At 49.9% G+C, this 16,289-nt stretch overlaps 2 protein-coding genes across 3 annotated transcripts in view; one reads left to right on the top strand and one right to left on the bottom strand.

Moving 5' to 3' along the window:
* Positions 1–16,289, top strand: part of NT5E (5'-nucleotidase ecto) — a gene marked incomplete at its 5' end in the record, with an annotated part of 45,559 nt that overhangs the window by 25,139 nt on the left and 4,131 nt on the right. Inside the window, 5 exons of one of the 2 annotated variants that reach the window (XM_082473979.1) lie at positions 10,049–10,246; positions 11,194–11,348; positions 13,056–13,161; positions 13,968–14,117; positions 15,443–15,643. In XM_082473979.1, the coding sequence (XP_082330105.1) occupies positions 10,049–10,246; positions 11,194–11,348; positions 13,056–13,161; positions 13,968–14,117; positions 15,443–15,643 (810 nt within the window). The remainder of the gene's footprint in view (positions 1–10,048; positions 10,247–11,193; positions 11,349–13,055; positions 13,162–13,967; positions 14,118–15,442; positions 15,644–16,289) is intronic. The other variant, XM_082473980.1, reaches the window with a different exon arrangement.
* Positions 1,609–16,289, bottom strand: part of SNX14 (sorting nexin 14) — a 101,906-nt gene continuing 87,225 nt past the window's right edge. Inside the window, exon 27 of the mRNA XM_082473939.1 lies at positions 1,609–1,897. Coding sequence (XP_082330065.1) covers positions 1,864–1,897 — 34 coding nt within the window. The 3' untranslated portion in view covers positions 1,609–1,863. The remainder of the gene's footprint in view (positions 1,898–16,289) is intronic.

The raw sequence follows: 16,289 nt of genomic DNA, 5'->3' as shown, positions 1-16,289 counted from the left end.
GTGCAGGGGTGGACCCATCCCTGCTTTGATAGAATAAGTGAGCGAGGACAAAAGACTTGTTTGTGGTTTGCAATCACTGTTCATCTCGCCATTGATTTGCACTCTTGTAGTTTAGATAATCTTGTCTTTCAGAACAAGAAAGTGGTCTTATTATTTACTACATCCACAGGACAGGGAAACACTCTGCAACAAAGATCCGCTTCCTTTGGGCATCCATAGGATTGCTGACGTGTGGGTTTATTGAGTGAGCTGGGAGAACCAGCCAAAGGGCAGAGGTGTGGCCAGTAACTTCAAAGATGATGTCCTTGGTGGCACAGGGACTCACTTGTCCCAGAGGTCACTACTCAGGACCCCTCGGTCAGCTTCCAGCCATAGCCCAGCCTCAGCACCAGCTTCCTTCACGGAGCAAAGCCAGAGCCTTCTGGTTAACGATTTTTGCAGCCACATAACACTGATCAGTTTTAGTTACGTCTCATGAAACTGCTTTCCAGGGTGAAGTGGGGTGAGCCAAACCCCAAATGATCTGTAAAACAGGGTCATATCCTTTGGCAGGGTTGAGTTGTCAGGCAAGCTGATAACCGACTACATATTGTGAAATCCAAAGCCTGCTCCTACCACAGGGCAGATCTCTTCCCGGAACTGCCATTCGTGTTGCCCTAATTTTGCCCCTTGATGGTCTTCAAGAAGGACCTCATTTTTCCAGCCTCACTGTGACAAGCAGCACGGGGTCATGGAGAGGGCTTTGGACTCTGACGGCCACAGTCTCCCCCCGGGGTTGGTCACTACTGGCTGCCCGACCTCACACATGTTACTTAACCACTCTGAGCTTCAGCTTTTTATTTTAAAAAACCGCTACAGTGATACAGTGATTCTCTGACTACCTCAGAGAATGTTGTAGGGATTAAATGAGGTGGTATAGGAACAGAGCATAGTGGGTCCAAGAAAAATACGTCAGTTCTCCAATATTCTGCAACATGGGAAAATGTATACAATTTCATTTTAAATGAAAAAGAGGAAGATACAATTTTTTTTCTTTTACAACTATACAAACATTTATTACCCAGACTGTAGTCACTTGACACAACTCCAAAGTAATTTATGAGGTCACTCCTCCCTTGAATAAATAAAAAGACTGTTTATCCTACAACACTCGGGAAACACTGGAGCTCTTCTTCTCCCCCCCCTCCCCCCAAAATCTGATCATTCCTTGGGGAGCCTATATTTTTCCTGATCCCCTAGGTCCTGATTCTTACTTGTGTCCCCTCTGTTCTTGCCTCTTCTTGTCCACGCAGCAGAGACCCAAATATGCAAGAGTGCCCTTTCTTCTTGATCTCCCTGAATTCCATCCACACGAGGCAGCTTCCCTCCAAGTCGGTCAGGCACAGCAGGGGACCCGTCGCTGTGCAGTCTGGGATGACCCTGCCTTCTGAGTCTCTGCCATCCCAGGGCGTGCCTCGCTGGCTGACTTTCTTCCGCAGCCCGCCCTCCTCCCATTCCAGGTTCTCCTCTTGTTACTTCTGTCCGCACCCCCTTGATCCAAGGCTACCCTTGAAATTCAAGTTTTCTCCCACTATTTTTTTTAAATTTTTTATTTATTTATTTATTTATTTATTTATTTATTTATTTATGGCTGTGTTGGGTCTTCGTTTCTGTGCGAGGGCTTTCTCTAGTTGTGGCAAGCGGGGGCCACTCCTCATCGCGGTGCGCAGGCCTCTCACTATCGTGGCCTCTCTTGTTGCGGAGCACAGGCTCCAGACGCGCAGGCTCAGTAGTTGTGGCTCACGGGCCTAGTTGCTCCGCGGCATGTGGGATCTTCCCAGACCAGGGCTCGAACCCGTGTCCCCTGCATTAGCAGGCAGATTCTCAACCACTGCGCCACCAGGGAAGCCCTCTCTCACTATTTTTATGCAAAAAATTAAGCTCTTTGTGTGCACCCCTGCTCCACCATCCCCATCGTTGTCGGGGACCCGTCCTTCCAGGCAGGTCTGCCTCACCTCCCCCAGGGGAGGAGGAGAGGTGTGGGGACCCAAGACCGTCATTAGGAAAGGCTGGCGGACCCTGGTCCTCTCACAGGTGTTTACTAGACAGAAAATGATTTTCTCCCTAGAATGGATTCTGCCACCCATTTCCCCCTCTTTGCTATCCATGCATACATATTTTATTTATTTGTTTGTTTGTTTATTTATTTTTGGCTGCGTTGGGTCTTCGTTGCTGCGCCCGGGCTTTCTTTAGTTGCAGCGAGCGGGGGCTACTCTTCGTTGTGGTGCGTGGGCTTCTCATTGTGGTGGCTTCTCTTGTTGTGGAGCATGGGCTCTAGGCACGTGGGCTTCAGTAGTTGTGGCATGTGGGCTCAGTATTTGTGGCTCGCGGGCTCTAGAGCGCAGGCTCAGTAGTTGTGGCACACGGGCTTAGTTGCCCCACGGCATGTGGGATCTTCCCGGACCAGGGCTCGAACCTGTGCCCCCTGCATTGGCAGGCGGATTCTTAACTACTGCGCCACTAGGGAAGCCCTACATATATTTTTCTTAATTGAAGTATACTTGATGTACAATGTTGTGTTAATTTCTGCTGTACAGCAAAGTGGTTCAGTTATACATATATCTACACTCTTTTTTATATTCTTTTCCATTTTGGTGTATCACAAGATATTGAATATAGTTCCCTGTGCTCTACAGTAGGACCTCGTTTATCTATTCTATATATACTAGTTTGCATCTGCTAATCCCAAACTCCCAATCCTTCCCTCACACACCCTCCCTCCCCCCCCTTAGCAACCACAAGTCTGTTCTCTTCATACATATATATTTTTTTTAATTCACAGAAATTATATTGGTTATTGCCATGGCGGAGTGGGACTGCAATTAAATTTTTCTTCTCCATTTGCCAAATATTGTCATGCTAGTTTTACTTTGATAAAAAAATTTTTTAACCTCTCTAAACCCTAGAAACTGAACCACTAATCCTAAAGTTTGTTAAAAGAAAATTTTCCACAGACAACTTACTGATCGGTAGGCTTCTATTCGGCAATTCATGGGTGCAGCAGCGTCCCATCTGGCAGAGAAAAGGGGGCTCGGGAGAGCTATAGGAGGCCAGAGGGTCTTAGAGACCAAAGGGAGCAGGAATGAGGAAGTCGCCCTGGGCATTGCTGACGGTTAACTTCCCTTCTGTGGAGCAGACGGAGGTCTTGGAGCCTGTGCGGCTTGGGCCTGAGGGGCTGGGAGCGCTGGGCCTGCCTGTTCTGGGAGAGCCACGCAGAAGCGCAGTTGAGTTCTGGTTTGCTGATGGGAATCTTAGCATGAGTGGCTCCATCTTGGGCCTGATCTGGTTACTTTCACAACTTGAACTCTAAATATATGTGTTAAATTTTTTAAAAAGGAGAGGTGTATACTCAGTTTGAGAATCTGAGCGAAATACACAAATGACCAAATGTATCTTCTTACCTTTAAAAGGTAAGAAACCGGGAGTGCGGTGCTTTGTCCCAAGCAGCCTGGCTCTGCCTCACTCAGATCTCTTGTCCTCAGTTTATTAATTTCCCCCAAGCCTAGACACTCATACGGTTGTCAGTTTTGACGTCTCACGTGAAAGGAAATTTACAAATCATCTGTCATGTTGTGAAACAGAGCTTCGGGCTTCCCCACCAGAAGTCCTGCAGGTTCTGAGATAAGCGCATTTGAATTGTGCATCGTGTGCTCACCACTGTGGCCGAAGCTAATGCTTTGTGGAAATGAGCAGCTCAGACCCGCACTGAATACAAACACCTAGCATTTCCCAGGGTACAGAACCACTCCGGAATGCCCTGTCCAGCTAAATGCTGATTTTCCCTAAAAAAAAAATATCAGGTTTACATCAATTCATGGTCCTGTGGACCTCCTTTTTAATTTCGAATGGAACTACAAAGCATGTTAAGATGAAAATCAGTCTCTCTCTCTCCAGCCAGTTCCTTTGGACTTTGCATTTTAACAGGCCATAGTGATGGAGCCAGAGGATGGCTGCATTGTTATGATTTTGTTTTCAATTTTTATATAAAACCATGTTCTATAATGTAAAAAGCGAATGGGAAGTCTGGTGTCTGGAAGGATAGTCACCCTGGCTTAGATCCTCCGTGAAGAAAAGAGGGTGATGGACAGCGGGGGTATCACTCCATCCCCTGCTCTTTCCCCATTGAGTGGCCTCTCCAGGCCTCACAAAGATGAAGCGAAGCCCTCAGGCCTGGCTCCACGGGACAGTGGAGTCCCACACCCTGGGCACTTGTTGGAGCTTGGAGGTGTTTGTTGAGTGAGGGAAATGTGTGTGAACCCGTTCCCACCCTGCCGGGGTCTCTTATTTACCCCAGCCAGTCAGGACCCGGTACAGGCAGACAACCCGGACTGGACTTCATGAGAGTTTGTGCCCACTCTGGGTACCACTTGAAGATACATCATCACTTTTAGACCTTCCGGTCATCACTGAATGTCCAAGAGCCAGAATGTGGGCAGTATATCAAAGCATGTACAAAACAGAGGAACACAGTCCCAATATGGAGAATGTCAGTGGCCCCTTGAGTTCCCTGGAGGAGACATGACAGCCTGTGTATCAGGGTCGGGTACAGAGATGGCTGAGGAGGCAGTGACTCACCCCTCTGGTTGCAGAACACCTTTTGACAGCGGCTGGCCTGACTGCCCGGGGGGAAAAGGGCATCTTGGCCAGCCTACTTCATGGCTTGCAATGCCACAAGACTTCCTGCATGTGAAAGATGCTCATAACTTAAAAATTAAACCACTTTTGGTGTCAAACACTGTCAAATCTCTTGTTTTACAAGTACAGGAAATAAATTTAGGTCCCAGGAGTTAAAAGTCTCTCCCAAGGTTGTGAAACCAGATTAAAAGGGAGCTGGCACCAAAACCTATTCTCTCGACAAGCAGGTCATTCAGCTTTATGAGCCCCACCCAGCTCATTAGTTGAGGAAATTGAATGGAGGGGAGTTGGGGATGGGGCATGACTCCTCTTGACCTATGGATTCCTCCACAGGAAGGGCATGTAAATCTTCTGATCTCTGGAAAACTGTTGGCTAAACCACTTAAAATCAGTCATTCAACATTTATTGACCACCTACTATGTGCTGGGCCAGCCCCAGAGACACAGCAGCCTCTGCCCTCATGGAACTTACTGGCTTGAAAGGGATCCTGATGCTGATCAGATTTTTTTTTTTTTTTTTTTTTAATTTATGGCTTTTTTTTGGGTCTTCGTTTCTGTGCGAGGGCTTTCTCCAGTTGCGGCAAGCGGGGGCCACTCTTCATCGCGGTGCGCGGGCCTCTCACTATCGCGGCCTCTCTTGTTGCGGAGCACAGGCTCCAGACGCGCAGGCTCAGCAACTGTGGCTCACGGGCCTAGCCGCTCCGCGGCATGTGGGATCCTCCCAGACCAGGGCTCGAACCCGTGTCCCCTGCATTGGCAGGCGGACTCTCAACCACTGCGCCACCAGGGAAGCCCCAGATTTTTTTTTTAAGTATGCAAAGAAATCAATCATATTATATGTAATTACAAAGCATGCTGTGAAGGAAGAAGTCCACAATGCTGGGAGAGCAGGTATAGGAGGGCCTGACCACGTCTGGGGAATCATCAGAGAGTGTTCTCCTGAGGAACTGACGTTTGGCTAAGATCAGAAAGACATCCAGGAGGTAACCTGGTAAATAATTATCGCTAACCTTTACTGAGCATTTACCTGAGTCAGGCTTCACGTGCTGCATTAACTTCTTTAATTCTCGAAACAACCTCTAAGGCAGGTATTGTTATTTTCTCCTTTTATGGATGAATACACTGAAGCAAAAAAATGTAAATAATTTGCCTGTGGGCCTCTGGTTCCAGGTCTTACTCTATATTCATGACTCTGGAGGCAGGTGTGGTCTAGGAATGGGAGAAACTAAGATTGCTGAAGTGCAGGGTGGAGGGTCTAGATGAAGCTGGGCCACATCATGTAGGTCTGATAGGCTATGATGTTCTCGTCAAAAATTGTAGTGTTGCTATCCAACCGAGCACAGGTCTGCTCACCCGCCATGCCGAAAAGCCAATCCTCTGACACCAGGTTGTAGTGAAGGAAAGTACAGCGTTTGTTTGCCAGGGACCAAGCCAGGAGTCTTGTGCCCAGGAGTCCCACAGGGCCCTGCTCCGTATCAGCGGGGCAGGCACTTGCCCGGGCCTGCGCTGGGATCGCCCGCATTCCTGAAGGGCTGCTGTTCGGTTCCCTCAGACACCCTCGCTGTTCTAGGGAATGCCCAGTTACCAGCTCTAAATGTCAGCCCACAGCTCCTGGCTCCTCCAAGGCTTGCTTCCAAGATGATTTATTTGCCAAAAGGCTGGAATAGAGTTCTGGTAAACAATTTTCCCCCTGCCAAGAGGACAGGCTGTGTTTCTAAAGACAGATATGTGGCTCTGTGTGTGGAGAGGCGATCTGGGCCGTGAGCCTCTGTGGCTGAATAGAGTGCTGTGGGAACTCTGAAGCCCTGGATTGCTTTCTCTGCCGGTGGTTTTCTGGGGTTGCCGAGTGGACGGGAAGCAGAGAGGGCCCAGCCGTGGGGAACGCAGACTGGAGCCAAACTAGACTGGCTATTGCCTCAGCCACGTGGGAAGCGTCCTCCTTGTCCCCGATTAAGTCCATCCGAGATGAACATGACACGTCTTTTGTTCTAACAAATGGCATATCAAGGCCTTTCAGCACTGGAGAAAGTCCCCTGTCCTACAGGAGCTGGGGTTGGTAGCTCCTATTTGTAAAGAGCAAGCTGATCTGATGAGGTATCTGACCCCATAGTTAGATTCCGAATTTTTATGTTCTGTTTAAACTCAGATATATTCATGGAAGGCAGAAAAAATAAAGGCTAAAAAAGTCAGGCTTGCCCTTCTCTTGGGTTTCCAGGAATCTGCCAGACCCCTTTCTGAAACAGATGTAGGGCCTGTTCCTCCTGGATGAGGTGTTGTGCGCCACCTTGGGGACATAGTGGGAACTGCACTTTGCCAGGCTTCTCTGGGCTCAGAGGAGGAACCACCTTGCCTAACCGTGCCCAGCTGAGAAGGTGAGGGGGCTGCCACATCCCCGTCCCCTGAAGTAAAGGCCAGGCTCCAAGTTTGTCCAAGAAGGACCACCACAAAACGGAATGCTACTCTGCAATGCATCAGACCATCTATGACAGTCACAGCCACCATCTGCCAGCCACCCGTAAGCCTGTGCAAATGGAGATGGGACACAGCCTGCACTGGATCTCAAGTCCATGCTTTTGTAAAAATAAAATTCCAAGGCTTTCTTCTTTATCCAGAGGAAGCAAGACAATGGGAAATTAAGATTGGCCACAGCCATGAATATTTCCTGCTGGTGAAATGTTGGTATTTGCAGCACTTCTGCTCTGTGGTTACTGAGCTAAAGGGGCTGCTTTTGGCTCAGGAGCAAGGCAGGACTGGGTTTTTCATAAACCCAGGTGTACAACATAATGTCTTCAGTGAAAAGGGAAGCCCAGACACAGCTTGGGGCACAAAGGTGCAGCCCCTGGACTTGCACCTGCTTTGGTGAGTGCCCTTTGGAAACCAGCTCTTGCAGGCTCTCTGAGAACAGCACATCGTAGGCTGTGTTGGGTGGTGGAGAGAACATAAGCTCCGGTGCCTCACAGCCCTGCTTTTCAACCTGCCCTCCTTCACATACCAGCTGCGTGACCATGGACACATGCCTGTGACAACTGGTCTTCCGGTCTACAGTGTGGGGATAATAATAGGAGCTGCCTCGTGGGATGCCTGGAGGATTAAATGAGATCTAGCCCGGGGCTGGCTCCTGGCTGACTCTCATAACTGGTCCAATGAGGAACCAACACAAGCTGAAGTTCCCCAGGCTCTCAGTGAACATCTAATAGGAAGCGCTGGTAGTGGGTGTGCAGAGGGAGGTAATAGAAATAGTAGTGGGTCAAGGGTATCTGTTCTATAGTCTCTGACTCAGAACAGCCCAGATGAGATCCTGCTCTCGCTGGAGATGAGACAGGAAGTACAGGGCACCCATAGGAGGGGTGCAGCTGCAGCACTGGAACGTGCCAGGTGATCAGAGCCCAGGGCTCATGCTCCGAGTGCCGGGCTCCCACCCTCATACGGCGTGTGTCCGGGAGGCCGTGCTGGGGTGGGTCTCAGCCTCTGGCTCCCCTTTGAGATAAGTGGCTCCCAGGCTCTCGCCAGGGCTCCCCTTTGAGACAGAGCTCAGCAGAACCCGGCAGGTCTGCAGTCTGGCTGGGGCGGGTGGTGTGTGTGCCAGTCGGCCGCCCCGGTGAATGTGGCTCTTCCTCAAGGCACCCGAGGGGACACAGAACTCAGCAACAAAACCTAAGGATGGCCTTTTGTCATTCTATTTTTTATTGAGTATAGTTGATTTACAATGTTGTGTTAATTTCTTGTCATTTCTGCTGATCTTCCATGAAAGAGTCTAAGCTCTGGAGCGTGTGTCTAGGGTTTCTAGAGGTTGCCATTCCCTCATGGGGGAAAGAAATACACATTTATTGAGTATCTATTATGTGCCAGGCACTCTACAAGAGAGTTTGTTTTGTTTTGTTTTAATTTGGCTGTGCCGGGTCTTAGTTGCGGCATACGGGATCTTCAGTTGTGACATGCGAACACTTAGTTGTGGCACATGGGATCTAGTTCCTTGACCCAGGGATCAGACCTGGGCCCTCTGCATTGGGAGCACGGAGTCTTAGCCACTGGACCACCAGGGAAGTCCCAGCAAGAGAGTTTAAATGTTTAATCCTCTCAACATTGCTGTGAAATAGGAATTGTTATTTTGCCCTTTTTTTTTTCTTTTTTACTTTTATTTGCATTTTTTTTTTTTTTATTTTGCAGCATTTATTCCCAGGCAGTAGGTTTTTGTTTCTTCAGTTTTTTCTGGGGTATCTTTTTCTTCTGTGCAACCTCCTCTTCTGGTTTAGTAACAGTCTGTTCTTTTTCACTAAGGATCATCTCAATGTGGCAGGGAGAGCTCGTGTTGATCCGACCACAAGCTCTGTAAATCCTGCATTGCATCTTGGGGGCTTTGTTCACTTGAATGTGCTCAATGACCAGAGAATCTACATCTAAGCCCTTAAGTTTAGCATTACCCTCTGCATTTTTGAGCATGTGCAGTAACAATTCAGCACCTTTTGGGGGCCACCGACCCTGCGTCCGGCCCCACTGTTTGGCCTGGGCGCACCTACCAACTCCACCATTGAAATGATGGAATGGCACACATTGCTTCTTTAAAGTGACATCCTTCAGATACTTGGTGGCTTTTGGCCTGGGCAGTTTCAGGAGTGTCCTTAAAGTGAAGATGAAGATTTGAACGGCTTGATTTGCATGATTGTATGGGGTTTTCTGGGCCCAGTGAAGAGCGGACCCTTTCTAGAGGTCACAGTGAGACACTGGACCTCAGGAGTCAGCACTGCCCACAGCCTGCCTGTGCACCCGCCATCCCCCCCGCCACTCTTGCCCGGAGCGCCCCTCTGCACATCGCAGAGCCCCAACACCACCGGAGCGACAAACCGGGGACTGCGACACGTTCCCCCCACACAGAAGGACTCCGCCACCAGGGAGGACTCAGTAGCCACGAGAGTCCGCTGCCTGAGAGCTTTGAAATTGGCACTGCCAAGCCCAGGATGGCAGCAATAACCCGTTAATTTTGCCCATTTTACAGATGGGGAAACTGAAGCACAGTGAAGTGAAGTGGCTTGGTTGCTCCACCTGGCTGGTGAGATTGGAGCCGGGGTCAGGATGGAGGCGGGACAGTCTTAGCAGTGTCGCATCTTTGTATGCCACATAGCACCAGGCACGGTGCCCAGGACTTAGCAAGAGCTTAGCAACCCCTGCTGGGTTGAGAATGGAAGGATTCACGTGCCAAAAGGGCATTCGGAAACAGGGACAGATGCCCAAGCCGGGCTCTGAAAGACCAGCTGTGTAGAGCAGCAGCTGGCAAATCGTCAGTTCAGAATTCGCAGTCACCTGGCCGGCGGCCTGCAGGCTCCCGGCCGTCAGTGAACAAGGGCCTACTTGATCAACTTTGGATCTTTCATTGCAGGCACTCCACCTTCCAAAGAGGTGCCAGAGGGGCAGTACCCATTCATAGTCACGTCCGATGACGGACGGCAGGTTCCCGTGGTCCAGGCCTATGCTTTTGGCAAATACCTAGGCTATTTGAAGGTTGAGTTTGATGAAAAAGGAAATGTCGTCACTTCACATGGAAATCCCATCCTTCTCAACAGCAGCATTCTGGAAGGTACGTGAAATTCAGGGCAGTGATCCACCAATGCAAAGATTTGGTGGCTGGATTTTTTTTTCTTTTTTTTTTCCTTTTTTTTTTGGTTAATGTTTCAGGACAATGTTTTTGAAGACCTGAGCTTCTCCCTTGAGTTTACTCTACCCTCTTCATGGATAAGGAGATTTAAAACACACACGAATTGCAAAAGCCCCAAGCCCTCTCAGCATCAAACACTGTGTCGCTGCCTCTCGTGTCTTTTCCAGCTTCACCCTGGCGCAGGAGAGCCACTCTCGGCCCATGTCCAGAGGAGAGCTGATTGTTGGGGCAAAGGGATTCAGGCTGGGTGAACGGGGCTCCACCCAGCCCCACCACCAGGAGCAGTGTGCCTGGGCAAGCGGCCCAGTCTCCATGGGCTTCAGGTCATCAAATGCGTGTGTGTCTTTCTTACTTTTTGAGCTGGGAATCAAAATGAAAATACATTTCACATCATGCATTTCATACAGTGTACATGAACACCTTCCTGTGCTTCTCTCTCTCGCCTGCCCTTTTCTGTTTACCATGATCAGACAGGGAAGGACGGGTGACCAGGGGCCCTGGAGAGCCAGAGCTCCCGACAGCCAGAGGGAGGGGCCGGGACCCTGTAGCCGGACGTCTCAGCCCTTTATACCAGCCCTTGGGCCTCTCATTGTCTCCCCACCACTAATGCCCTCCCCGGTGGGCCAGCAGACACTCATTCAGATGTGACGAGTTGATGCTGGTTTACTTGGCACGTCTTTAAGATCCAAGCTGGGTCTTACTCCCAGGAAACGGAATAGAGGTTCCTAAGGAAATTTCCCAGTCAAAATCAAAATGTACACAAATACAGTAAAGAACTGTATACTCAAGCCAGGTGAGCTGAATGACGTTTGAGCCTTTCTCCACCATTTAGGCTTTAACTGCAGGCTGATTTGTTTGTTTTCTTCTAGATCCAAGCATAAAAGCAGACATTAACAAATGGCGGATAAAATTAGATAATTACTCGTCCCAGGAACTGGGGAAAACAATTGTCTATCTGGATGGCACCACTCAGTCATGCCGCTTTCGAGAATGCAACATGGGCAACCTGATTTGTGATGCTGTGGTGAGTGGTCCACAGGAGAGCAGGGCCCGTGCCTAGGGAGGGAGGAAGGGAGACGGAAGGAGGGAGGGAGGATGCGAGGAGGGACAACCTGATAGTTACAGAATTGAGGACTTTTAAAAATTAGTGCCCAGACAAAAGCTTGGCGTGTAATCACACTGAGTACCTTGGGAAGGTGCCCAAAGCAGACCAGTGGGCCATCCCTTTATTGCTTTACAAGAACGGCAGCCTTGGACTTCTCTGGCGGTCCGGTGGTTAAGATTCCATGCTTCGCTGCAGGGGGTGAGGGTTCGATCCCTGGTCAGGTGAGTTCTGCATGCTGCGCAGTGCAGCCAAAAAAAAAAAAAAAAAAAAAGGACAGAAGCCTTTATTTCAAGGTGCTCACCTTAGGCCTTTATTTCAAGGTGCTCACCTTAGGCGTCTGAATACTGGATGTTGCTTTCCTTTTGTAAGATGACCTGAATCCACAAACTCTGCTCCTCCCGAGAAGTAGACATAGAATAAAATGCATCTGCCTGGCCCTAACTAGGCCAGAGTGTGTTTCACTGATCTGTGTCCTCTTGGCCCCAGAGAACTCGGGACCTTGTGTGAACCACCTTCACAAGCAAAGCAGTCATCACAAGAATAATAAGTCCCAGTCCCATGTTGGAGCAAGATCCCACACCAAAAACACCCCTCTGTCCACCCGTCTGCGGGCAGCGCCCCGGGAGGGCCGTGCCGAGCCGAGGTCTCCAGCTGAGACTCACCACGCCCAGGGGCACCCAGGAGGCCGTTCCTTTGTCTGGGCTCAGCTCGGTGCCGGGTGCCGGGTACCTGGGATGCAGCCACACTCAATAAATGTCTGCCAAGTAAATGACGACACTCACGCTTTCCAAGGTGGGGCCAGTGCTGGCTCCTCAGTATCACACGGTCAGCGCGAGACAAGTAGCTGAAGAGAAGCCAGAGTGTGAATGTGCAGAGGCAGGTCTGGAAGGAAACACCCCAGGCTCTAGCAGGGCTTACCTAACATAGAGAGAATGAGCCCCTTCTCCCCCTAAGCGTCAGGAACACTGCAGCTGTGCTGCCCTAATAGCTGCCCTGTGGCCCTGTGTCTCCCTCACCTCCTCCACCATCATATTTTTTCAAATGAGAATGTAATTCATTTTATTTCTTGTAACTAAACATGATGTTTTGTAAAAGAAAAGGAAGAATGAAACTGACTCACCCCCGTTTCAGGGGCTCCCCCGTCTCTCTGTCTCCAAAATTGCCAACTTGGGAACTGGCTAGGGACCTAGACATGGATGCCAGGGTCCTTTGTGGCCTGAGGTCTGGAGTTGAAAGGCTTTTGGGCTCCGCCCTCAGGAGCAAATGTGGGTCCTGCCCTGGAGGAGGTCCCGGGCGGAGCAGCCCCGTGGGTCAGTCTGCACAGAAGCCCCTTCCTCCTCCTTCAAGTGCTGGCTTTGCTAAGGGCCCCTGGCCTGGCGGGTGCAGGGGTCTTAGGAGAGGGGCTCAGAGCTACTGGCTACTCAGAGTCTGACCTGGGACTGGCCACAGTATCTTAGGTTTGCTTCTCTGATGCAGTTCTGATGAATTACACTTGAGAAAGCTCTGGGCACACAGGAGCAGGAGAGCAGCAGCTTTATTTGCCCGGTACAGCTAACCAAGTTCCAGGAACTGATCCTAAGGAGGAGGACCCAGAATAACGAGTGTAAATTCATGCTGCTGTTGCAGATTAACAACAACCTGAGACACCCGGATGAGATGTCCTGGAACCACGTGTCCATGTGCATTTTAAACGGAGGTGGCATCCGGTCGCCCATTGACGAGCGGAACAACGGTATGCTCCCGGCCCCCGGCCTCAGCTCGGCGTGCTCTCTGTCTGACCAGTCCCCCAAGACCCCCCCCCCCCACCGTGCCAGGCCCTTCGGCCACTCGAGTCAGTGCCCCACCTGAAGGGCGCACACAGGCTTGTGTGTTCTTGGATGCATTTGCTCACAGAGGGAGCAGCTAGCCTTACTGGCACCAAGGTTTAGCTAAACTTCTGATTCACACAGCAAAACGCAAATTGTTGCTGGTGTATGCAAAATAGTGACGGCCTCCACCTTGATATCTGGAAAGGGGAGGACAAAATTGCCAATCTTGGGACTTCCCTGGCGGTCCAGTGGTTAGGACTCCGCGCTTCCCCTGCAGGGGGCACGGGTTCCATCCCTGGTCAAGGAACTAAGAGCCCACATGCCATGAGGCATGGCCAAAAAAAAAAAAAAAAAAAAAAAAAAAATTGCCCATCTTAGGTGCTGGGAAGAAACAGCTGGATAAATTCCTTTAGTGCATTTACAGGTATCCAGGATTATAGCATATGGTAAAACAAACCAACCAGACAGATATTCAAGACACTGTTGTAGTCTTCCCTGATAACGCTGTCAAAAACCGTCAGCCTCAGTGGTGGAAGGCACAGCCAGAGGCCTCTTGATTCCATTCTCCCCCTAAGTGTCAGGAACACTCAGACGCAGCTGTGCTGTCCTCAGAGCCTCCCTGTGCCCCGTGCCTCCTTCCCCTGCTCCGCCAGTCCTAAAGGACACCGGTCGTGGGGTGTGCTAGCTCTCCAGCCGTTTTCCTTCTCGCCTCATCTGTGACTACCCTCAGGCACGATTACCTGGGAGACCCTGGCTGCTGTGCTGCCCTTTGGAGGCACCTTTGACCTGGTCCAATTAAAAGGCTCCACCCTGAAGAAGGCCTTCGAGCACAGCGTGTACCGCTATGGCCAGTCCACGGGGGAGTTCCTGCAGGTGGGCGGTAAGTCACCTTGCAAGGTGAGGCGGGCTTTCCTGCTGGTTGGCTTAGCTCCCCCCTTACCAGGACCTCCTGGTCAGGCCTGTTCGGGTTTTCGCACACCCAACACCAACGCATATAGTCTTTCAATGGCCAGACCACTGGAGTAGGTCAGGGTCAAAGCCCCAAGGCCCCGAAAATGAGCACTATTTGCCAAGTCTGATTCGGACATCGGATGATCTTCTCTGCAGGAGCTGGCCCCCCAAACTCTAAGCAGGTCAGCCGCCTTGAGGTCTAGTTTCTATTAAAATCTTAGTTGCTTAAACATTCACTGTTCTTCATAAAAAAAACAGAACAAACAAAACCTTTTCTGTTCTATTGCCTGGTGATTGCCTGGAACCATACAGAAGTTCAAAGGAATGCAGTGTCCGATAAGTATTAACAAGGATGATTTCTGGGCGGGGCAGCCTGGACAAGACATAGGAACTTGGCTCTGGTTCCAGCGGGACCTGGGGCAAGCCCTCAGCCTCTGGGAGCACGGTGAGAAAATGTGCCTGCTTATCTCATGGATTGCAGTGAAAATGGAAGGAAAACAAATGCTTCCCAAATTGTCAAGGACTTCTGAAATGCTTTCGCCAATAATTAAGTCCACAGGCCAATGAATTCAACTTTAAATTAATATGAATAATCTTGTTTGACTCTGACACCACATTCTGGCCTGTAGATAGTGGGCCGCACCTGAGGGCTGTGATTGCTTTGTGAAGTCTTCCCTCTGCAGAGCACTCCGCTGCTGGGATCGAGGGGCTGCAGAGGGTGGTGGGGTCCAGGCTGCTGCCTGTGGCGTAGCCCAGATATTCTGCGTTTTCCAGGACAGAGTGGAGGGAACACTGGGGCACTAGTGCCCCAGCACAGTGCTGGGTAGTCGTATGTTTTGTGAAAGTCACCCAAGCCCAAATTATTAACATCTCTTAGTCATCAAGATGGTACAAGGTTCTGTGCCTGTCATCTGTTCCTCATTTTCCAGAGCCACTGAACCAAGCTGCTGGACCAATTAACTCAGGATTTTAAAAAGGTCTGTTTTCTCCCTGCAGAGTCACCTCTCACCCACTCTGGGCCAGAGCCAGTTTTCCTCCCCGGGGGTTCTCAGACCTCCCAGAAGGACTCAAGGATGAACCTAACCAGATAGGGTAGCTGCAATGTCACCCTCAGCTCTCTTGCTGAAATATCACTCAAGCTCAAACTAAAGGAAAACTAAGCCCAGTGCCCCAATTCCAGATTTGGCCCTTTCTTAGAAAACAGAAATTTCCCTTTGGATCCAGTGAAAACATACAGGCTCATTTCTTTTCTAGGAATTCACGTGGTGTACGATCTTTCCCGCAACCCTGGGGACAGAGTGGTCAGATTAGAGGTTCTCTGCACCCAGTGTCGCGTGCCCAGTTACGAGCCCCTCAGGATGGATGAGGTGTACAAGGTGATCCTCCCGAGCTTCCTTGCCAGCGGTGGGGATGGATTCCGGATGATAAAGGACGAAGTGTTAAAACATGACTCTGGTGAGCACAAGTGTCTCCTCCCCTCCCTAACCCAGAGGTCCCCGAGAACAGAACTGGCCCCAAGACGGGAGCTATGCATGGAGCTCGGAGGGCAAAGCCAGAAATCTAGATCCGTCCCCACACTGCTGACTACTTCCTGCTTTGTTTGTTGGGAAACAGCAGCACAGCCTGGGGGAATATTGCCCTGCCTCTCCCCAGCACACGTAACCCATCCACCCAAGCCCAGGGAAAAACATTTTTACATAAAAAGTGTTTTAAAACTCTTTTAAGTACATATAAGCAGCTATTTAAATTGTGAAATATCAATCAGTGTGGCACTTATAGAAAAACCACACTGCTAGAACTTTAGGCTGGATGTGGGAAACCATATTAAATCATCTAAATTTTCTTGAAGAAGCTTTAAGTGTAAACAGGTCAGGTAGGAGTGGATGGGATATGTCCCTTGCCCCGTTCTGCACAGTGGGTTGGAGCAAATTATAGGAACCACCACACTTGACCCTAAGTGATATTTCCAGCAGCAGTGAGGGTCATTATACCCCCTGCTCATTTTTAAAAATCCAACTGAGAACCACCTCCTATGCATAGAGTCCACTGCCAATACACTACCCCTTCCGGTTCTCCAGGGCAGAAACTAGTGTGTTTACAA

This window comes from Balaenoptera physalus, assembly GCF_965194825.1.
Source record: "Balaenoptera physalus genome assembly, chromosome: 9".
Lineage (NCBI taxonomy): Eukaryota > Metazoa > Chordata > Mammalia > Artiodactyla > Balaenopteridae > Balaenoptera > Balaenoptera physalus.
The sequence above is the reverse complement of the archived record's forward strand: the minus strand, read 5'-3'. Positions and strand labels throughout refer to the sequence as shown.